The sequence below is a fragment of the Fistularia commersonii genome, chromosome 17 (assembly GCF_037954325.1).
Source record: "Fistularia commersonii isolate RoL2024-O1a breed Wild chromosome 17, RoL_Fcom_v1.0, whole genome shotgun sequence".
In the NCBI taxonomy this organism is placed as follows: Eukaryota; Metazoa; Chordata; class Actinopteri; order Syngnathiformes; family Fistulariidae; genus Fistularia; species Fistularia commersonii.
Window position 1 is genome coordinate 8,961,623 of NC_141300.1, and position 22,460 is coordinate 8,984,082.

General features: G+C 38.2%; 1 protein-coding gene across 1 annotated transcript in view; it reads right to left on the reverse strand.

Annotated features, from left to right (window-relative positions):
• Positions 1–22,460, reverse strand: part of LOC147224961 (axonemal central pair apparatus protein HYDIN-like) — a 54,204-nt gene continuing 31,744 nt past the window's right edge. Inside the window, exons 43-90 of the mRNA XM_086163675.1 lie at positions 21,983–22,130; positions 21,070–21,157; positions 20,837–20,937; positions 20,488–20,646; positions 20,037–20,225; positions 19,755–19,955; positions 19,400–19,626; positions 19,049–19,231; positions 18,481–18,600; positions 18,252–18,411; positions 17,985–18,157; positions 17,358–17,556; positions 17,160–17,253; positions 16,612–16,705; positions 16,308–16,476; positions 16,057–16,139; positions 15,680–15,835; positions 15,364–15,469; positions 14,761–14,965; positions 14,219–14,451; positions 13,977–14,125; positions 13,684–13,879; positions 13,403–13,511; positions 12,244–12,483; positions 11,840–11,982; positions 11,497–11,724; positions 11,245–11,405; positions 10,917–11,008; positions 10,581–10,785; positions 9,690–9,890; positions 9,478–9,604; positions 7,899–8,064; positions 7,341–7,488; positions 7,022–7,229; positions 6,699–6,920; positions 5,982–6,151; positions 5,698–5,896; positions 5,406–5,558; positions 5,157–5,327; positions 4,889–4,998; positions 4,240–4,462; positions 3,529–3,738; positions 2,081–2,244; positions 1,782–1,932; positions 1,464–1,694; positions 1,142–1,366; positions 624–905; positions 1–278 (exon numbers count right to left, since the gene is read on the reverse strand). Of these exons, the coding sequence (XP_086019801.1) occupies positions 69–278; positions 624–905; positions 1,142–1,366; positions 1,464–1,694; positions 1,782–1,932; positions 2,081–2,244; positions 3,529–3,738; positions 4,240–4,462; positions 4,889–4,998; positions 5,157–5,327; positions 5,406–5,558; positions 5,698–5,896; positions 5,982–6,151; positions 6,699–6,920; positions 7,022–7,229; positions 7,341–7,488; positions 7,899–8,064; positions 9,478–9,604; positions 9,690–9,890; positions 10,581–10,785; positions 10,917–11,008; positions 11,245–11,405; positions 11,497–11,724; positions 11,840–11,982; positions 12,244–12,483; positions 13,403–13,511; positions 13,684–13,879; positions 13,977–14,125; positions 14,219–14,451; positions 14,761–14,965; positions 15,364–15,469; positions 15,680–15,835; positions 16,057–16,139; positions 16,308–16,476; positions 16,612–16,705; positions 17,160–17,253; positions 17,358–17,556; positions 17,985–18,157; positions 18,252–18,411; positions 18,481–18,600; positions 19,049–19,231; positions 19,400–19,626; positions 19,755–19,955; positions 20,037–20,225; positions 20,488–20,646; positions 20,837–20,937; positions 21,070–21,157; positions 21,983–22,130 (8,182 nt within the window). The 3' untranslated portion in view covers positions 1–68. The remainder of the gene's footprint in view (positions 279–623; positions 906–1,141; positions 1,367–1,463; positions 1,695–1,781; positions 1,933–2,080; positions 2,245–3,528; positions 3,739–4,239; positions 4,463–4,888; positions 4,999–5,156; positions 5,328–5,405; positions 5,559–5,697; positions 5,897–5,981; positions 6,152–6,698; positions 6,921–7,021; positions 7,230–7,340; positions 7,489–7,898; positions 8,065–9,477; positions 9,605–9,689; positions 9,891–10,580; positions 10,786–10,916; positions 11,009–11,244; positions 11,406–11,496; positions 11,725–11,839; positions 11,983–12,243; positions 12,484–13,402; positions 13,512–13,683; positions 13,880–13,976; positions 14,126–14,218; positions 14,452–14,760; positions 14,966–15,363; positions 15,470–15,679; positions 15,836–16,056; positions 16,140–16,307; positions 16,477–16,611; positions 16,706–17,159; positions 17,254–17,357; positions 17,557–17,984; positions 18,158–18,251; positions 18,412–18,480; positions 18,601–19,048; positions 19,232–19,399; positions 19,627–19,754; positions 19,956–20,036; positions 20,226–20,487; positions 20,647–20,836; positions 20,938–21,069; positions 21,158–21,982; positions 22,131–22,460) is intronic.

Consider the following 22,460-nt stretch of genomic DNA (forward strand, 5'->3'; position numbering starts at 1 on the left):
TGGTTCTATAAACTTCAGTTTCAAGAAATACACAATTACTTTATTACTTGTTTATATTTTCTAATGGTTTAATCTGAGTCAGAGCAGTGGCCCCTTAAATAATAAACCCACGAAGCTGGCTTTCTGTGGCCCTCTACGTGCTGGCTTGTGATGGTGAGTCTGCCGAACCATGGTTCCGGCAGGTCTTCTGGGGGAGCCTCAAAGGAAACATTGATGTTCTGGGTTTTTTTGGAAATGATGTTCTCTGTTCCTTTTACTGTAAAACAGGGATTGTTCACCTGGGAGTGAGATAGAAAGTACCTTAGTTGGATAAATTACATAAAATACAATGAAGTGCACAAAGGTGAATTTAACTTAATTAAGACTTTAAAGGAACTTGAAACAGGAGTAAGAAAATGACAGTGCCCAAAACTATACTACATTACTGTTTCATAATGGATTAAAATTAGATTGTGTAAAGATATATATATATATAAAAAAAAAGATCATTTTAATGGCTTCTCTTTTGAATGTATTTGTTTCTCTTTGTATGGCTTTATTGTAGTTCCATTGGAATTCTTTACCTCCCAGCTCTCATATACTAGTTTAAAATCAAGTCATAAAACTTGCACCTGAGACTGCACCTGATAAGAGAAGGCTGTGGTTTCCTGGAACACATTCTTGAAGGGAATATTAATGTTAGAGCCAGCCCTGATGCTGAATGGTCCTTGGGCTTTGGGAGGGAGGCAGATTCCATGTAGTGGAAAGATATATTCACCCCCGATTCCCGAAGACAGACAGAGTTGGCCTCTCACTTCCCCGAGCTGATGAGGCTCAAAACACACTGGCACATTTACTGGTGACCCTGCCGGGTAACCTGGCAATGCTTTTACACTTTTATCTACAATGAAGTCCTTAGAATCAGTCTGCAAGAAGGATAAAATCAAGAGGTACATAAAAGCAAAAACATAGCTTCAGAAATATGTGATTACATTCAATTAGTACCTGAGCATAATATGTGAAAGGTTATATCTTTTTTTTTCAAGACTCATAAAGACCATGCACGGCCTGAAGTACATCCACCAATCCACCAGTGCAGAGGCAACAGCAGAACAAAGATTTCAAATACACAAACAAAAAAAGAATTTGAATATTTTCTTACTTTGCAAGAATACTCCGTTTTTGAGTGGGAGAAGTTGATAAACTTAGCAATGACAGTTTGGCTGCTGCCCAACGAAGTGGTGAAATTGACTGTTTCCTCTGGTACTGCTGGCAAAGCTTTGAGAAGCAGATTGTAGTGGAAGAAGCCCAGATCATTACTATAAAGACTCAACCGGGATGTAGACTCGCCTGCTCGAAGGGGTTGGTAATCAAAGCTCAGAGCACCCTAAAAAAGTTTATACAAAGGCACACAGATACACAACCATCTGCAGTGACTGTTTTGAAATGCAGCTGCCTGGCTTATTTTATAGTCTGTGATCTACCTTTGACTGTCCTGGAATAATGTGCTGAGTCGGAGCACTGATGTCAGGACATTTGCACTCGGTTGTGAGACAGGCAGCTGTTATCAAAGGGTTCTCCACCTGGACAGTGGCTGAGGTCTTCTGACGAACAACTGTCTCTAGTTTTATAGTAGACAAGACCCCTGCAGCTGTGGACCTGAAATTAACCAGGTAAAACAAGTACTCACCTGACACCTCATTACGAAATGTCACCTAAAGGGAAGGATTGAGAGTGAGATAAAGACAAAGTTCTAAGACTATGTATAGATCTGACTAAAAGCAGATTTTGCGTTATCAAACCTTGGTGTTGTACTGCCCCTCCTTGTAAGTAAAAAAGGACATGTGGTAGTCTGCCTTAGACAAAGCAGGGACATCAATGTACTCTGGACCCTTGAGGGAGAGCGTGGCATCTGGTTTGTCCGGTTTCAAGACCTCTATTATTACACGGAATCTAATCACACAAAAACACATTCATTATTCAACTACTGTATATATCTGTCTTAGAGAGGTTTGTACCTTTCTTCTTATCTTAGCCTATAAGTCAATAAGAATTAGAGTCAAGAATGTACAAACAACAGTATAGTGTCTATGTGCTCTACCGCTGTGGAATGGAAAGCCAGTTTGTCACAGGGAGCTGCTCCGTGTGTTGAGATTTTGCAGGGAGTTCTTGTACAATTGTGTCCTCTGCTATTGGAGGATCGGCGATTCCCTGCAGGTGGAAAAGCATGCCTGTCCCATCAGGGAATGAGAAAAAAAGTGATCCCTGGTGAAAAAGGAAAATATACAACAAGTTAGGGTGAATTTCATCTTAATTATTTTGCCTTGTACTATTTCTGACAGATTGATTCATAAAGGTTGATAAAGTTGATGAGGCATACAATGAAGTAATGAAGACTGAAGGCGGAGGTGAACATGTGAGCGGTGGTTTGGTTTTAGATGATGCAGTACTTGCTTTGAGAATGCTGATAGAGAAGTAGAGAGAAGGTCAGAGGGTGTGGCAGTGTGCCTTTACAGATATAGAAAAAGTACATGACAGGGTATCAAGAGAAGTGAGAGGAAGTCAGGAGCGGCAGAGAAGTATGTTAGAGTGGTGCAGTACATCTATGTGAGCTTTAATTGGTGAGTTGTGACAGAAGAGTTCAAGGTGGGGGTTGGACTGCATGTGGGATCAACTCTGAGCCCCTCCATGTTTGCAGTGGTGATGGACAGGCTGACAGATGATGTTTGCAGATACCTTTGAGATCTGTTGTGAGAGCAGTGTCCAGGTGGACAAAAATCTCAAGAAATGGAGGAATGCCCTAATAAGGTGAGAAATGAAGGTCATCCGCAGCAAGACAATTTGTTTGCAGATGAGAGGGAACTAAGTCAAACTGTGATGCTACAGGGATTAGAAATAAAGAGGGTGGAGAATTTTAAGTATCTAGGTTCAAGAGTCCAGAGCAATTGAGTGTGGAAGAGAAGTGAAGAAATTATTGCAAGCAGGTTGGAACATGTGGAGGAAAGTGTCGGGGGCAATGTTCAGTAAAATATATCAGCCAGAAAGATGTACAAGATGGTGGTACGCTCTGTCATGGTGTATGGTTAAGAGACAGTGGCACTGAGGAAAAGACAAGGGAAAATGAGCACAATCAGAGGTGGCAAGATGAAAATGTGAATCTGTCAGGGGCATGGCAAATATGAGATTTTTTGAAGATAAAGTCAGAGACCAGACAGATGTTTGGGCTTGTACAGAAGAGAGATAGTGAATATTTTGTTAAAAGGACGTTGAGGGTTGAACTTCCAGGCAAAAGGCCTAAAGGTTATGAATGGGCTGAAAAAGCGGAGGTGAAGTTAGTTGGTGTTAGAGATGAAGATACTGAGAATAGCGATCAATGGAGCCAAATGATTCACTGTAGCAAATCCTGTAGGGGCTAAGCAAAAGGAAGAAGATTCTACCTTCTACTGTTTGCAATACAATATTGCTCTCATTTGATTTTGTCATTTTTACATTAAATGCACTTAAGAAATACAGCAATGATTGTGGCAAAATGTTTGGTCTTCTTCCTACCTGGTGCTTCTTTCCATTAGATGTCATTGTTAGGGGTCTGTAGGTGATCTCATACATCTTGCTCTGGTAAGGCTCAAGCTTCACAGAAAGTGCACCTCTCCAAAACTTGCCCTCGATGACAGGTTGAATGTTGCAACACATGTCTGTGGGGTTGATCATGGGCATGGTCTGGGTGTGTGAGCCACGCACGGGGCAAAAAAAATTCACCAGCTAGGGACCGAAGACATCAGAAAGGAAAAATGATATATGTTGATGCTTCACTTCACTCACTTAGATAAAGAGCAATAGCATTACTACTTTGAGACATTTCAAATATATGCAAACTGAATGAGGCCAAAATTTATGAAATTTATGACTCAGTTATTACTACCCTCAACCAATTCCAGGATCTATCAAGTTTATCAAAACTTCTTATGTTGACTTCATGGAATCTAATACTGCTCTAGATGCAATAAAGATTTAGTACCCATCTTAAGTATAACATACATGTATTCAATACTGTGAAAAAACAATACAGCAGCAATATATACTGTCATTGTAATTTCCTATTTCACTAATAGAACTTTATGGTTTAAACAACAGCTCCAAAACATAAAAAAACTGCCTATTCTTGGCGATAAAAAAGAGAAAATGTATGGTATGCATATTTTTTTTACCAATTACTAACCATCTGTTATAAACAAAATAAATTCATAATTGGATAAGTCAAACCTCTTTGCCAGTCGTTGCATCAACACAGGTCCCAGTCACGGTCAGCATTAAAGGTGAGGCAGCGTTCTCCACCCAGCAGGAAAGATTTTCATATCGGATGTCATTACTCAGTGTCACAGGGGAAAAAGTGACCATGAAAGGCACCTCCTTGCCCGGAGGGATATAGCCTTTAGCTGGTGTGATGGATAAAGTATGAGGAAAATCCTCTGTCTTCCAGTGGAACCTGGGTTTGTTTTGTTAAGTTTGTTCAGAAGAGGAAGAAGAAATAGAAGAACAAGAAATATACAGCCATAAACAGAATTGGAGTTTACCAGTAAGTGGAAAGTCCTCTCTAATCTGTTAACCATAGTGTCCACACTATAGTATCCAAAAACATACAATGAATGTTAACTGTATTCTTTAAATAGACCTCTTGCAAAAATCAATTTTCTTTTCAGAAAATTAAAATTAAGGTATGTTATGCCAATAAGTCACAACAAAGCAACAATTTAAACAGAAGCTTCATTAATTCAACAGACATACACAACTTCAATCAAACAACCATATATGTAACTGTTCCTGTGTGTTTTGCAATGGGCTACCATAGGCACAGTTAACCAGGAACATACTATATTATATGGCATTATGCTATACAATATCTTTTCTTTACTTTGCTCCGATGCTTCCAGTATTCAGCATGACAATCTTCTTCTTTGCCTGCAAGTGCTGGACTATACCTCCAAAGGACAGGTGATTCCTGTCCAAGTGGACCTCCACACCCTGCCATTTTAAAGAAGAAGTTGTAAACACTAGTGTTTGCTCCATTTTGGACAGACGTGTGTTTGTGTGTAAAATTTGTGTGTAAAATCCATGATAGGATTTTGTGTTAAATTAGGATTATGGTTTGTCATATAAAAAAAAATTCTTCCCACTCCTACCTGGCAGCTACTTTGAATGGTCAACAGGGGGTGTAAAAAGCCCAAATATTGGGCTTTCAGCTCTGCTGTAAATGGAGATAAATGCTGATGTGGTGAAAACTGGATCGTCACATTACACACACCACCACTTCCTTTTAGGTTCAGTTCACTTGATGGACTCACTGACAGATCCTGTAGATTTGCAGGGTAAAGGTCAATATCTGGTCCAGCTGTATTTTAACGCGTCTTATAGTAAACTGTTGTTTCTACCTTGGAGTCTAGTGGTATGTTTGTGGTAAGCTGCAAGGTAAAGGAAAGATCCACAAGGCTGCGGTTGACCAGAGTCACCCCTCTCTTTACTTTCTGACCCAACAACAACGTTCCCAGTTTTAACCTTCGCTGCTTTGGATTTTCCACCTCCAGCTGCCATTGGATTGAGAACACAATCAATGTAAGGCAATCTTTCTCAAATGTGATTTATTGAAATTAAATTGGATATTGATTGCAGATTATTACAGTTTAGTGTCAAGTGTTTTAGAATCAACCCAATATGTTTTCTCACCTTCATTTCAACTCCTTGACCAAAAATTTCCACCTGTCTTGTAACACAGCTGTTTATGATGAAGGGAAGCTTTTCATGGTACTGTCGTAGCTCACGAGGATAGAATATGACTGGGACCTCCATCACAGCACCGGGAGACAAAACATCGTCTCTAAAGTCAATCTCCAGGAAAGAGGTGTTCTGGAACGGACTTTGGATACTGATCAAGGGAAGTGTACAGGTTTTAAGATCAGGCTCGATTTCTAACCGCCTAATTCAACACAGATAACAGAAACACAACTCACCTAATGTCCCTTTTGCCTTGGTTGCTCAGTACTAGAGTCTGGGAAGCTGGCGCCATGCCGGGAGAGTATAGAACACACTTGCCAAAGTTATGTTTTGAGAAGGAGAATTCAATGCTGGGTGCCACAGCCTTGCCTTTAATAAAAATGTTAAATGTTGCTCCATTCTTTACCTGAACAGAAGAGATGGAGCGCATGCTCAAGAACAAGAGGTAAAATAATGTTTAGATTAAAAAAATAAACAGTGGCTTAGGAACTGTTCAGTGTTAAAAGATTAGGTTCACATAATTTTCCAAAGGCACAGAATACTAAGCAACTTTAACATATCTAATAATTCTCAAAAAATTGTTGCTTTAACTGTATGTTTTTGTGCTTGCAAACCAAGTGACACATGATGTTATAGTCTTCTGCAGTCTTCTTTCGCAAGCTAAATAATTAAAGATTCTACATTGTCCTTGAAGGACAAAATCCTCAGAATTGAAGCTAACATTTTTTAGAAAATTACAAGAAGCTAAACTGCCCACATTTCAGTCAACTTCAACCTCTACAAAAGATTGGCCTTCTGATCAGTGACATACAAAGCCAATTATTTCTCCAGGTGTTTTTTGATTTTGATGTTTTTTTTTTGTTTTGTTTTTTCCCATTCCTATATCTCAATTTATTTCACTTCTACTCATAAAACTTGCAGGAAGAATGGGCTCTATATTATCGGTAATTCACCTTAATACACAGTCTGACATCTTGGAGCTTGCAAACTTCTTGAGGAGAAAAGATAAGTGAAGACTGCAGCTGCTTCCCAACATCAATAAGAGCATTCATGGGTTTTGTCTCTAGGTTTTGCAAAAGGTCACTGGGACCTGATAGGTCGAAGTCCACTTCCAGGTTGTATCTTGCCATGTTGGACACAAGTATATGAAAGGTCGCAAACTCTGCAATGCCCACCTAAGACACAGAGATTTTAACTAAATTTATCTTTATTGCTTTCAATGAATACTTACAACTTTATATCTGCCTGTATAAATCTCCCAGAGATTTGTACTGACCTTCCCAAAGTCCAAAGTATCTGGATGGTTAGGGTTTATCTCTCTGATTCCCCCATCTAGGTTTTCAACTTGAACAGAAGCAGTCATGGTAAAACAGTCTGCCTTGATGATGACTGTGAGTGGCTGAGATTTCCTCTTTATCTTCACCATTACTTTGAAACTCACAAAGCCTTCTTGGCAAGGTGTGAATGACACAGACAACGGTAACCTGAACCAAATGTACAGGATTTTCAACGGGTAATCGTGATTATTTTTAGCAGTGCATCATGGAAAGTCACTGCATTTTCTTGACTTTGGTAAATGTTTGAGCATAACTAACCTGTCTTTGGATGTCACTGTTCCAGTCATAGGCTGCAAAGTGAGTCTGGATTGTTGGTCATTACAGAGAAGCGATGACTGCAAGGCTGAAAAATGAAAGGGCTCGTTCTCTCCATTCACTAAATGGACTGTCCGAGTTACTTTGCATCCTGCAAACACACACACACACACACACACACACACACACACACACACACACACACACACACACACACACACACAAACACAAATTTGTATTGCTCTGTATTGCTTACAGAGGACCCTTGCTAAATCTTCCAAAAAACAACTTTAAATGATGATTCATTTGCTTTGAGTTACCGGTAGTTTATGTTTATAAGTCAAGCTAAAGCATGAACATATACTTTCAAATTAAATGAAACTTGAAGTATCAAGCTATTACATAAAGTACTGTTTGTCATACTGTTTCAAGTAGCACATCCCCAAAAGAAGAATAAAAGCATTTAAGAGATGCATAAAAGGAAATATTTCCATGTCACATTTAGAGTTTCTGAAAGAAATGTGTTATGTCACTGTATTTGTGTCCATGTATTTTGTGTACCAACAAGCTGTTCTCCCAAGTCAAGATGACATTCATCAAGATAGACCATTGGTTCTCTTGCCGAGCCCAGACAAAGGAAGGGAAAAGACAGGGATGGATTCTCAATCAAAAAGCTCCAGAATGACTCCACCTCATCCCTTTGTTCAGCTACATATTCAAAGCACATCTGTACACAAATATAAACACACCTGAGGATTAGAGACAGTAGAAATGCATTATATCACGATGATGATGATGATGAAATTGTTGTAGAGAAGTGAAGCGATACTGAGTAGGAAGAAATTCAAACGTTGAATGTTTGATGTGGAAATGTATTAAGTCAAATGAACCACACAGAAATGGGGAAAACATGTGCCACCATACCGCCACACACAAAATCTCAACTCTCAAAATAGTCATATGGCACACTTCCATTTAGAAGTGGGAGGACATTGACCAGGTAACTTTTGCTGATTTTAAACTACGGTACTAAAAATTAAAAAACACCCAAATATTATAGGACAACCAGTGCAGAATACATTTTGAATCAAACTACAAAATAGATAAGATACCATGGAAAAAAAAAAAAAAAACAATTAGACAGAAATATCTACACACTGTTAAAGGCATTAATTACCATACACATTCAATTCCGTTTCTGTGTTTGCCTGAAAAAAAAAAAAATCAAAACATGTGTATAAATGTGCAAGGGGATCTATTTCATAAATATTGATGTAAAAAAAGACACCCATCCATCAATCAATGTATCCAGCCATCTATTTGCGTTTGTCTGCTAAGTGATAGGAGCAAGCTGAGTAACTAAACCCGGGCAGCCCTGTCACAAGAGGCCAAGCAAGCCTAAAAGACATCCAAGGTGTTCCCAGGTCAGAGGAGATGTACAACATCATTCAAGGGTGTTCTGAGAACCTTCTCATCAAAGTTGCGAACCACACCAGCTAATTTCTTTCAACTCTGTGGAGTGAATACTCTACTATGAGCTTACTGTGGATGTCTGTGCTCCTGATCATATCTCTAAAGCTTAGAATAACTACTTTGTAAAAAGAAAAAAAAAATCAGAACAAATCCATCTGGGACTTCTTCACTTGGGAAAGCAATTCTACTTTATATCAAAAGAAGCGTTTGACCATGTTCCATAAGATAGCACTACATGGCATTCTAAAAGACGCTCAATGTAATATTAGCTTTAAGTGTTTTTATTAAGATGAAGATTGAATATTAATTGCTACTTAGCCACCTTTTAGTCAACCATCACTGATACTATTGCTTTGGACAGCAAAGATCTAATATCAATGAGGAATATGAGAATGTATTAAAAATTCCAGGTATAAAAGCAAAGGTCAAATTGTATCATTTTTCATCCAGATAATGTGTCTGTATATAGATCACATTTTGTTCCCGGGTGTAAATGGGGTTGAGAAGTCTAGGAGAGACTGACATTGAATACAAGCAGAAGATGAAAGATGGAGGACAGAAGTGAACTATTCGATGACTTACTGTGGTTTAAGGAAATGAAAGAGGGAAGAGACATTGGTATTTTGAAAGACAATTTAGACTGCTTCACCGCAGACCTACATCTTACCTGCACCTCCTTTCCCGGCAGGATGATGCCACACGGAGTATGGCAGGAAAAGGGACTGTCACCACTGTCCTCAGACCTCCATTTGAATGAATATATCTGATTAGTTGGATTCATTACACTGAAATATCTGTAAATCAAAAAGATGACACGTAAATGGCAAACATCAATCAGTATTTTTGAAGTCTTGGTTGAAAATTATTTCTTTCCATTACCTTGTAGTTGATGCAGACAAACCCACAGCACAGAACTCTATCACCTTTGTGTTGGGCTCAAGACGACTCCTGAACTCAGGTTTGCGGCGGTTTCCACTGATGTAGTCAGAGTCTTCTAGGTCAAAATGGCAGTGTGGCAGCAAACTTCTACCACTAACTGAGATACGGGGAACCTCATCACCATTCTGCAAATTGGGGATACTGAAACAATACCAGGAATAAGAAGCCTTTTTTGCAGTATTTGCAGCAAATATGTAGTTTAATATATATATATATATACTCACACTTCTGTGAAATCAAACTGTCTACTTAGGAAGCAACACTGATTCATTTTGATTTGTTTTAAGGACATTACATCAAAGTTGGTTCAATCTGTAGTGTGTTTTTCCGCTTTAATTTTGAGTGTAACTCCACATCCAGACCTCCATGGGTTAATAAATCTGATTTCCATTGATACTTTGTGTCAGTACTTTGTGTGATTTTGTTGTCACCACATTCAACAAATAGCAAAGTATCTAATAAGAATATTTCATTCATTCAGATCTAGGGTGTGTTATTTTTGTGTTCCCTTTATTTGTTGAGCAGTGTATATATATTTGTGTGTCTTTGTGTGTTTATGTTATGTGTTACGTATATGTTTATATATACCTATGCACACACATGCATGTATACATTCTGTATATTTATATAGAATATACATATATATTAAGTGTAAATATATGTATACATACATAAATAGATATTTAAAAGAATATGATTCATAATTTAATTTATTCTTGTATTGCATTATGATGCAAATCTTCTTCTCCTTTCGGCTTCTAATTATTGCTTCTAATTCTTCATGGGAAGCTCTTGTACTTGTAAGTTTGTAATGTGTCATGCTAGGCCTACCAGCAAAGCAGCTTGGCTTGGAAATGGGCCACTTTTAAAGGTAAAAAACAAATGCTGAAGTGCTGTGATGCACCAGGCACAATGACTCCAATATTGGGCTGAACGCTGAAGGGAGGAATTTCAGGGTTTCCCATCAAAGTGGCCGGACATGCTCCATTTGCAACATCTACTGCCTTGCATCCCTGCTCAGAGGTTGGGACACAGTCTGTTGACATGATAAACTATTATTAAAGTTATTCTAATTATGAAAAAACGCACGTGATTCACTTGTAGAGTCTAATATTTGGCGATGACAATATTCAGTTGTTCATTACATGCTGATTTTTTTTACTGTACCTTTGAGACATTGGTTAACGCTGGTGCTTGGGTCCATGAAGATTTGCCAGGAAAAGTCCAATTGCACACTGCCCTGATTAACAATCTGCACTCTGCAAACAATATAAATGCCAGAAAGTGTTATCTTGTTATGAGCAATTCATTCCAGAGAGAAGACTGTTTTAATAAGTTAATTTTGCTCTATTAAAACAAACCTATTCTCTCTTTTTCACAAAAGTCATCAGCATCTGATTCAATTATTTGATTATGATAGTTTTCACATGATCATTTCAGATGATTTAATGGAAAAAAAAAATGCATGAGTACATAACACAAGAGTCTGACTCACTGGTGTAGCCTCTTTTGGTAAAGCAATGTGTCTTCAAACTGGATGATCTTGGTGTCACAGCTAAAGTTTACAAAATAACAGACTGCACTAATCCGCAATTTCAACTCCAACTGTGAGTCTTCAACCACAGAGCAGTTGGGTTCTGGATCTGATTTTATTATCTATATGAAAAAACAAATAGTTTTGTCTTTGTAAATTATAATCCCTGTCTTCAAAACATGCTACCATGACTCTTTAGTATCACATATTCACCTTTTTCTTCACAAATTGTTGTGCCTGCCCCCCAGAAGGCAACCTTGAGGTAGTTAGCCACTGCACTGTCTTCTGTTGATCATCCCAGTCAGCCACCTCTTCCAGGGGCTGATGGAACTCCACTTGATAAATCTGACATTGCATTGGTTGGTTTGTTAAAGTCATTGGTTGATTGGAACAGAAGGTTACGGATATTTCCTTAGAACAACCAGCATGGAGATGTCCCACCTGTGGCAATACAATCAGTTTGGTTACAAAGAGCTACTTTTCGAACATAGTGGTGTTTTCTATCCATGTGGTGTTTTTTCTGTTTAATTGATCAGTCTTCCATCAAGTTTTTTACCTGTGGTGAAAAGACAAGATGCGGAACAGCAGTGGGCCACTCAAACTTCATCACTTGGCTCTTGCTATGGTTGGTCATTGTGAAACTCTCTTGGTAGGGAAGGTCTACATGGCAATCACCAAAATGTAGCAACTGATAGTTACCTAGAACAAACAACAATTCTGTAAATTCCAAGATAAGAATCAATTTTTAATAGGTAACAATGCTGTGCTCACTTAACCTATCAACTTTTCTTTGGCCATTCATTTTGAACCAGTGCAATGTAATTGCATCCATTTGTAATAATTAGTAATGGTCTACCTTATTGGACTTATTTCTGGCCGGTCAAAATTGTATTCCTTCTTTTTAATTCTGCCGAGTTGTTTTTTTTTTATACTTCTCTCCTGACTTTCCTTTTATCTTACCATTTTCATAAGTTTCCTGATCCATTTTCTGCCGTGACCTGCTGATGTTTTCCAGAGTAATGAGCTCTTGGTAAGCCTCTCCAGTCACTGGTATTATAATGTTATTATACTGATTGTCCTCCACCTTCAGTAATATATTGGTCTTGACACTCAGGAGTGTGTTCGAAGAGAAGGTGACCTCAAACTGCACCTTCTCATTGACGTTTAGCCTGAACTTGACTTTGTGCATCAAATGGATCTCTGTTAAACAGACAATAGCTGTTTAGTATAACCGTACAATTTCAAGTTGCAGAATGTTTTTAAAGGTCCTCAGTTGTCCAGATCATGGTAAACCATTGAAAATCTTATTATGGCAACTGGCCTTAGTTTAGAGCTTAGAGGCTTCTTCAGTTCCAACAGACTATGTGGAGTTTCAAGTAGACGGTAACAAGGACATTGTAATACCAGACATTGCTGGTGTTTCTAAAAATCTCAGAGGGGCTTTTTACAAAGAAGAAGAGAGGGAGAAATGTACTTTATGGATCCCAGCTATTGGATAGAAGCAGCATAACATACTAAGGCAAGCTTAAAAAAATAAATACATAAAATCCCAGTCCATGTCAAACCCCACAGCTATCTAAGGCAAAGACTAGTGGACCCCAGGGACAGAATACCCAGACACAAAGTTGAGAATGTGGTGTATGCTCTTAAAGTGCAAAGAGGATTGTGATAAGCTCTTCACTAGTGAGATGAAAACAACCTCAAACAAAAACTGATGGCTAACAACAGGAGCGCTACCACTTCAGGTCAGGACTCTGTGACATAACTTATACCTTAAGGCCTAGGGCCACTCCTTTAAAGACAGCAATGTCCACAGTCAGGGCAGAGAAGATGGACTGAAAGAGGAGTCAAAGCAGCCATCTTTGACAAACTGCTCAGACTTTCACCGAACATAGTGGGGGGGGGGGTCTTTGAAACAACCTATCATCTGCATAGAATGCTGTGCTGAGAACTCCACAGAGTCTGCCAGAACTTAAGAAACCTCTCAAATGGAAAGGGAAAGGTCTTGACAACAAAATTGCAAACACTAGTGAGGCAAAGTACTAAAATGAGGCAGATGTCTATGCATATCTAGAAACATATTATCTAATGAAGACTTGGTTGAAATATTTTGGTTTACCTGAGTCAATTGTGACCTCCAGTTTTTCGGAGTGGATGGATATAGAAGTGTTGCCAGGAGAGGCTTTCAGGGTGAAAACTCCATCTTTATCAAGCATGCTAATCTCAACCTACACGTCATATAAATCGCATAAATCACATAAAGAGCTGCCAGTGAAAAAGTTGTAAATTGAGTATAGAAAATTAATGTTGTTTGACACAAACAACAAATACAGTTGTGAATAAAACTGTGGTGGGACAAATTACGATTTAGTAAAGCAATACACTTGGGATTTGTCTCACCTGAGCAGGCACATTTCCATCATTTAGCAACACCAAAGGCATGGTATGTCTTCGCCCTACCAATATCCGTTTAAATTGCAGAATTGGGCTGTCACCACTGTCTCTCTGGCAAGGACAAACTACACGCACACTTGGCAGGGAGCCCTCACCCATTAAGTCAAATTCCAGGGCCTTGTTCTTGAATGTGGGTGTCATTCTATAATTCAAATGCCGCATAGAAGACAGCTTTAGAAACCAAAAGTTGATTTTATTTTCCTTCACAGGCTATCGCAAACAGCTATGAATTAAATCACCTGCTGATTCCTTCCCAAGTGACCTCAAATACAGCACTGTAGAGCTGCATGGCTAGTGGTTTGAAGATGATAGAAGCAAATGAGTGTGACTGGCTGGGAATGGAAAGTGCCGTGGCAGACAGTTCAAAAGCCTCCAAACTGCCAGACATCTATAGAAAAATTAAGCATTTTATAATTTGATAACATGAGTGTGTTCATCCATTCATATACTATACTGAATGTAAGTGCTACAGTATCCCTACCTTCGTCCCAACATATTTGATGGCCAAACCAAGCATGCAGGGCACCTTGCTGCTGTTTGTGAGTTTAAAGCGAGCCTGAGCAGTTCGGCCAACCAACACTCTGTTGAAGATAAACTTGTTTTCATCCATGATGTAAATTCCTTCTGCATTGCAAAACTGCTCGGAGGAGAGCTGACCACTGTTGTTACACAAGTAGTGTTCCTCAAAGATGGAGGACATGTCCAAGTCTATGCCTGGGAATCAAAAAGAGGGGAATATAGCTTAGCAACATGATAGATAAATGCTATCCCTTGTGAAATTTGAAAGTGAAGGAGAAATTACAATGAAAATGATTTAATGATGAAGGGATTCAAAACTTCATTTTCAATTAATTTGCCCTTGTAATCTTTAAAAGCAATAAAACAGGTAATACGGTACATTGAAACAGCATTGAAGTAGATTTTTTCTATATTGATCATTTTTGCACCAGAAATATAAAAAGGTGCTCCAACTGGTCAGTTTCATCTGCCAGATAACCTGAAACAACCTCAAATGTCCCTCACTTGGTTTACAAACTTCCGCCAAAAGTTTGTATGGAATGCCTTCAGGGTGGTCTGCGGGGTCACGGCCACTGATATCAATTAGGAAACACTGGTTGCAGGTTCCAAGTTGCTCAGCTACACAGTCAACGGTCACCACCTGCTGGCACCCTGGCTGGAGTGTCCCCGCACAAGGTGAAATTGAGAAAATCCCCAAGGTGAGACGATTCTAGATAAAAAAATGAACAATGAGATGAGAAAGATTGACGGGGGAAAACGGAAATAATTGATTGCTCCAATGTTTCACTTTAGTTTCACATTAAATGAAGCAAATTCAATTTTGATTCCCTAAAATGTAGAAGCCATATTTTCAAAATGAATGCCAATGTAGCTGTTAACAAATAGTTACCCATAAAACAATATCATTTTTTTTAGCTTTTTCAAGTAAAGCATGTTGTATGTACTTACAAATCAAAGATGACATCTTTGTAATTCATGTGAGTCAACCCTTCAATTTAATTCGAACATCACCGGCTGTAAAGTGACCCATCTTATATATGTACAGTCAGTTTGCACAATAAACTAAAACAAAAGGAGATTTGATTTTTTGCATTTATCATTTCTCACCTGTGAGGAGCCTGAGTCTTTCTGTGAGGGCTCTCCTTTCAATTTACCACTGACACCAGCATGCCTTGCAGAATTTATATCTCGAGGTATCTTCTTACCAGGACTTCTAAGACCAAGATAAGGACACAATTACCCAAGAGTAAATTAAGATGTATTTCACAAAAAAACTGGAAAGTATTTGCAGTATCAATTCCAGGCTAATATTTAAATAGTTTTTGTAATTTGAAAGTTGCAACTCTTTTTCAGTAGGTAGTAGTCTGTGTGTGTTTGTATTCAAGTTGTCAGGTGCTGTCCTTCGTGTGTGGCTGTCTCCTACCCTGTTTTTACTGGGAGAATAGTGTCGGCACTCATGCAGGTGATGGTGAAACTGGATTCAAAAACTCCAGTGTTCTCAATAGTGAAGCTCTGGCTTGTCTTGCAGCCACTGACCAGAGGACCAAAATTAATATCACATGCAGGTGTGATCATGTACCTGGAGGAAAATCAAACAAAATAAATATTTCTATCAAAGGTCAAAATACCCCAAATGATTATACCTTTTAAAGAACATAATAAGATGGTGACCATATGTTGTGATGTCAAATTATATTCATCATTATTCAGCATAATCAAAAATACTTCATTTTTATGACTACAAAAATATGATCTCCAATAGGGGGATCATACAATTTGGAAAGATGGAGTAATTCCTACCTTGAGAAGACAGACTGGACAGAGAGGGAGATATTTATATTGCCGATAGCTTCTCCTCTTTCGCCAATGCTTGGCTCAATCACCTGTAGCAGACAAGTTTGTCCATAATCTTCCCCATGCCTTTGTTAGCACCAACACGTTTAGTATTTCAGTAGGTTACTCTAATTTTCATATCTATATCATACTGAATAACTGTTGAATGTATAATGATATTTAGCACCCCCCCTTTAGAATGCATCTATCATTCTGACCTGGCAAGATAGGACAGGTTGCTCTGTAATTAGCAATTCCTTCTTAGGTTTACACAGAACTTGAACAGTTGTTGGCTTTTTGTGAGGTTGCAGCGTGCCACTTTCAGGGGACACAGTAAAAATGGATTTTAGCTTGGGTTGACGTTGTGCTGTCTGCCCAATTGTAAACCTTGAAGTGGAAAAGCACAGGGACAAAAAACAGACATGGCACATGAACGACAGGAAAAGTTCATAGTAAGACAGAGATCAGTTAGTATCAGTTGTTTGGTTTCCTGTGAAGCCAAGAGAAACTGTTTGAACTCACCTGTAGCCAATTTCATATTTTCCTTGGTTTTTCATCTTAAGAAAAAGCTCTGCCTCCTCAAATACTTTTATGGTTCCAAAATCAAGACATCCGTCTGCCAGAGAAACAAATTTGAAATTGAATACAGCATTATAAGCAAGTATGCCATGTCTTTTTATTATATTACTTCAACTTCAGCTTTTTCATCTTGTAGTGAAACTTGTCTCACAGTAAAAAGTTGCTTTGCACAAGATTGACAATTCAAGTACAGGTAGTCTGAACAGTTGTTAAGCTCAGTGTTAAGAATGTCAAATAAAAAAATTTCAATAATTTTTGTCTTTCATCCCTAAAGTAAGGAAAAGTCTTCTTTGTACAGTATTGAGCAAACTGCAACAATGCAGCAACTGGGTAAAAACACTTGAAGGACCAGCTCAATTGCTCCTTCAAATAAATTAAAAAAAAAAAAAGTTCCAAAATACACATACTTTGATAATGAAAACAGAGCATGTAGGAAGAGACAAAGACAGGAAAGGAAAGTGCAGAAATTGAACATTTTTTTATTTGTTCACCCGGTGTGATGTCTAGAGCTATATCATAGGCTTCTCCAGTGATCTGAATGTTTTCTGTTTGTACAATGCCCAGGATCTTTTCTACATCGGAAACCTGAAACAGAAAACAAAACACAAAACACCACAAAGACAGTGTGATCTCACAAATCTCCTTGCTTTACCACTTCGTTCATGTGAACAAGCACACTGGTTGCTCACCTCAAGACGTAGTATCTTCTTGACAAGGACTGGCCTCTTCGCCCTGAAGTGCAAACTTAGGGTGAATGTGGAGTTAGGTGAGATGATGCCCTGATCCTGAGGCAGGCTGAATTCATCACCCAACTCTTCCATGCCCTGCAGTTTCCAGGATACTGGCAGGGCTGTTTTGTTATGGAGCCTCACACTGCGGCTGTCCCAGCTTGAGCAGGAATTGGTGAGAATAATACAGACAGTTATGAATCAATAAGAATTTTTAAGAAATGATTTGATTGCATTCAACATGTGTCGATTTCTTTCATTACATTCCCATTTGCTGTCCAAAAATATAAAAAAAAAAAACACTGTCAAATCCATATTCAGTAGATACATCCTGACTATCCCTTATTCATAAATCTTTGTCCCAGAACATGTCTTAGCTATGAGTGTTTGATGCAAAGATCAATTTCTTTGACAATGCAGTAGCCCACCTTAATTTCTGGCAAGATATTCAAGCTGACAGACTGACTGACGTTTACATACAAGGTCAATAAATGAGCATGTACAGGAAAGGATAATGTTACCCAAATGTCAATAGACCTGCACCTTATCCTTCACCAAGTCTGTATTGTATCAGAATTATCATGGTACCTGTGCAGCAAAATTCTGTTAAAATGCAGATGCTTGCTCTCCAGCTCCAGCTCTGGTCGAACTCCAAAGCAAGAGAGTTGAATGGTGACGAGTTCTGGGTTGTCTTTGATACAGCACACTATGCTGTCTTTGATCTGTCCCGTTTTTGTAGGGTAAGCCCAAACAGTCAGCTCCTAGCAAGATGAGAGAATATTCTCATGAACCACTGTTATTATCTTCATATCTTGTCATTAGGGTTATAATGTTGACTGATACTGCATAGTATACCTGTTTCTGATCAGGTTTGAGAATCATTGTTGGGGGATCCAATATATATGTGCTGGCCTGGATATCATGCTGGAAACGGAAATGAACCTCAGCCTCCAGACATGAATTGTTTTTGATCAACAGTCTCTCTGTGTTCTCAGGGTATTTGTTTTCCTTGAACCTGCACAGAAAGCCATATGCATGCATAAGTAAAGGAACAGAAACTCCAACACACTATTTCTCCCCTTACCTGTCTCTGGTCTTACTGCATAGTAATGGGCCAAACTCATAGAATCCAGGCTTGACTACATATGTCTTTTGGAGGCCTTCTGTCACAAGTGGTTCTTTCTTACTGAAAGAAAACAGAGTCCTGTGGACATGGAATGATTATAGTTTATAAGTAAGGAACAGGATTTGCAAAATTTGTCAGTTACCTAGTTTAGATACAAATGAGGATGCAGTGTTCAGACAGAGGAGCCTGTTTTTTGCCTTTTCCTATTTTCCCATCTTGAACTATGTTTCATCATTTAAAATATTATGTTACATTGTACCTTAAATTTTTTTTCTTACAAAATGCATGAACGTGAAGTGTTAAGTGAACCATTGCATTCAGATATGAAACACTTACTGGTAATGTGGTTTTCTACACAGGTAACATATATCTGGTCAGTATAAGGTCATATAAAAACAAAAAGTAATGTAATCACATCCATTGTGGAAAATGAGAGTAAGTTTAACTGTTCCTCTAATTGATATTTCTGAGACGTTGATTTCAATACAAATGAAAGCTTCATCAAAAACAAAAAATGGTGACTGACTTGTAGTTTTTGCAGATAGACGGATATGTGCAGATTCCCCTACAGAGAAGCTGGTAGGGCCTATGGGTCCCAAGAAGTTCAAATGTGAAGATCTGCTCAAACTGCCCCGGAGTTTCTGAATAGAACCATAGCTTCCAAACCATTTCACCATTGGCTGGAATTACCCAGCGAAATGTTTTAAAGCTGGTTTCAAACAGAGACAGAAAACAGTTCAGTATAACAGTAACTCCAAAGCAGAGGCAAACAATAGAATTAGTCAGAGCTGATTATAAAATAACAGTCACAATGGTGTAAAATTCATATGCACAACACAAACAAAAAACAAATAAAGTGCCTCTGTATTGTCCTTGCCTTTGGCTACGTTTCAGTTCCAAGTTTGCTTGGTGTTGATCTAGTTCAGGGAAATCAGATGTTGAGGATACATGTGAGGGAGGTGAGCAAGGCTGATCAGAGCCTTTTGTCGTCTTGGCTGAAGTTCGTCTTGTGATTTTTTGACTTTCTTTGTCCTTTTTTTCTTTGTCATTTGAAATGACAGCATCTTTGACACTAGCCTTAGAGAGGCTTTTAGAAGTTTCTTCCTTTCGGATGCACAGACACATATAACAACAAGGCCAAGTTATCGTAAACAATCAAGCATCACAGTATGTTTCATGTTTTATGTTTGCCTATTTGCTTGCACAAAAAGACTGTCGGAAAGTTACCTTACCTTTTTAACTGTTGCTGTTTCTTTGCACTCACTCTTTTCACCAAAGTGTTCATCTGGTCCAGGAAGAGTAAGGAAGGTAAAATAGGGACTGGTTGGTTGACAATTGGATCGTTCCCTCTTTTGGGGATAAGGGACCACGGACAGGAGGATGGGAGGAGGGATTGTAGGGCTGGTTGGTCCCAAACCTGTTTCATGTAATACCTAAGGAAACGGAAAACAAAAAGGAAGTAATGAGGAACCTAACATCAGTCAATTAAGAAATTTGCCATGATTTGGCCTTACCTCCTCCAGTGGCGGTAGGATGCTGCTTTTAAGCAACTCATCTACACTTGGATAACTGTCTGTTCGTTTAAGGACAATTTGAGGGATTATATCTCCAACCTTTTCTGCTTCAGTTTGTGGCACCATCTGATTAGGCATTGGAGACAAGACTTTTGTGCTTGCTTTCTTGATCCTCTTTCCAACAAGCATCTAGACACAGGGATGAGTGACAATTATCTTTAACAAATCTCTGGTGCTCTCAATATTTAGCCTTTATTGTCTCTCAACTTCAAAATACAAGTAAGATACGTAGAAACAAATGTTATAAATACTTTGCAGTCTGGGCCAGTTATGCGACCTTTAGGTATCTGTTAAATGTTGATGAAGTCAACACTTTAAAGAGTTTTAGGAAAAATAGACAATCCATCCATCTTTAAAAAAAGGCAATTGAACTCTTTGTCAGCAAACCCACCTGTTTCTCTGTTAGGACATCCTCTGATCCTGGGGAGCAAAATTCACTTGGAAGTGCGACCAGTAATAAGCCCTGGACCCGGTCCCAGTGCTGGAGTATGTGCTCGACCTGAGTCTGGCTCTGCTCATATGCGATAAACTGACACTGCAGCTTATCCATCTGGGACGACAAAAATAGCCCCAGAGAGTTTTAGCACAGGTGGCAAAAGTTACCTAGCTTTTACAGCAAATTGATAAAAAGCTATAACAACAATATTTTTTACCTATCTTAATTGAATTTACTATTTACTGCTATGAAATCAAATCTAATTGTTTATTCTTGTAAGATTGTTTTTGCACAGAGAACCCACCATTTCCTTCTTTACTTCATCTGCAGGTAGATGAGATTCTGCCAATTGGTCTCCGCTGGTTTCTTTTGTCTTCATCATTGAATGCTCAGCATCTGGATGTGCTGCATCGATAGACAGTTACTGAAACAACTTACAACTTCTTCTTAATCTTCTCCTTAATCCTAATCCTATCAATCTTTTCTCAAAGTTCTCCTGAATAATAAACAAATACAGTCTCTTAAATATCCTTTTACCTTTTAAATTTTGTTCTTCATTAGCTTCTGCTAATGATTCCTTAGAGTTGTCACAGGAGGAGATTCCATGACTAACCAATGCAGCTGACTGTGGATGAAAAAATAAAAATAAAAAATGATATGTCTTCCCAATTTGTCAAGATGTATGTTTAGGCATTTGTATAAGAACATATTGTTCCAAGTATTTTGTTCACAAGTAAAGGACTGATTAACCTTTGTTATAGACCTTCTTTTCTCTCATATCTTGTTTCCTCAATGTCTTTCTACCTCTTGTATGATTTTCTTCAGTCTGTGCTGTCTATGCCCTTTGATCTCAGGATGCTAACAATGAGAAAAACAGCTTTTGGCCTCTACTTTGGTTTAAAGAGCCAGCAAGTTTGCCTCTGCAATTACTTTGATATGTGCAGACGAGGCTATATCCAGTGTTGATTGAAAATGTGTTGAAAGCTTAGGTGAAAGCTCAGACGCTAAAAGGAGCTAATGTTATGTAAATTAATGTAATGTGTTCTTACTACTGAGAACTTGATTTTTTATTACCATTATGGATATCTCCCTTGAACAACATGGTTTTGATTAGTATTGTTTGGACAAGTCCACTCACTATCAGTGTAACTGTTGATGTTGAAAAAGTTTAATAATCTTTTCAGATTACCCATCTATATGTAATTGCAGTTTGAAGAAAATGTACAAATTATATGTGTCAATAATTAAGAAAATAATAATAATAATTCTCTGGGCTTGGTTTGGTATTAATTTCAGCAGTCTAAAAGGAATTAATGTTATCTAATCATTTAGGACAAATGGGGACTTGAAAATTTATGACATAATATTTACACAAAATGCAAGGCATTTCACAACATTTGTTACATTTTGTGATTTTTTTGATATTCATGGAACACAAAAATTTACACACCGACTTTCCTTCCACCGTGCTCCGCTTCCTTGAAATTTCTTTCTTTCCATTTTTTTTTATTTTCTTCTTCAGCTCCTCATCCCTTAGCCTCTTCATGTCTTGTTGAGGTTTCTTTTGCTCCCGCTTCTTTACTATTTGCTCAAGCTCTCTTTGACACATGAACACCCATATGTATGAATTAAACAGATTTGAATTGGTAGACATTTTTCAGTAAATCAGTTGAATTTCTATCTACTTAGGGTCTGAAAGTTATAAGTGCTATTTGCGAAAAAAAAAAAATCAAATATGAACTGCAGACGAGGTAGCAAGTTATGTACACAGTATTAAAGTCAAATTTGGTACAATGGTATTGTAGGGATGAATATATTTTGGCTCAGGCATTTCACTTAAAGGGCTATAGAAAAAATTGATTAAAAATTGCACTTTCAAAATCTAATTACAAATGGTAATAATATTTGTGCCTTATTTTAATTTATCT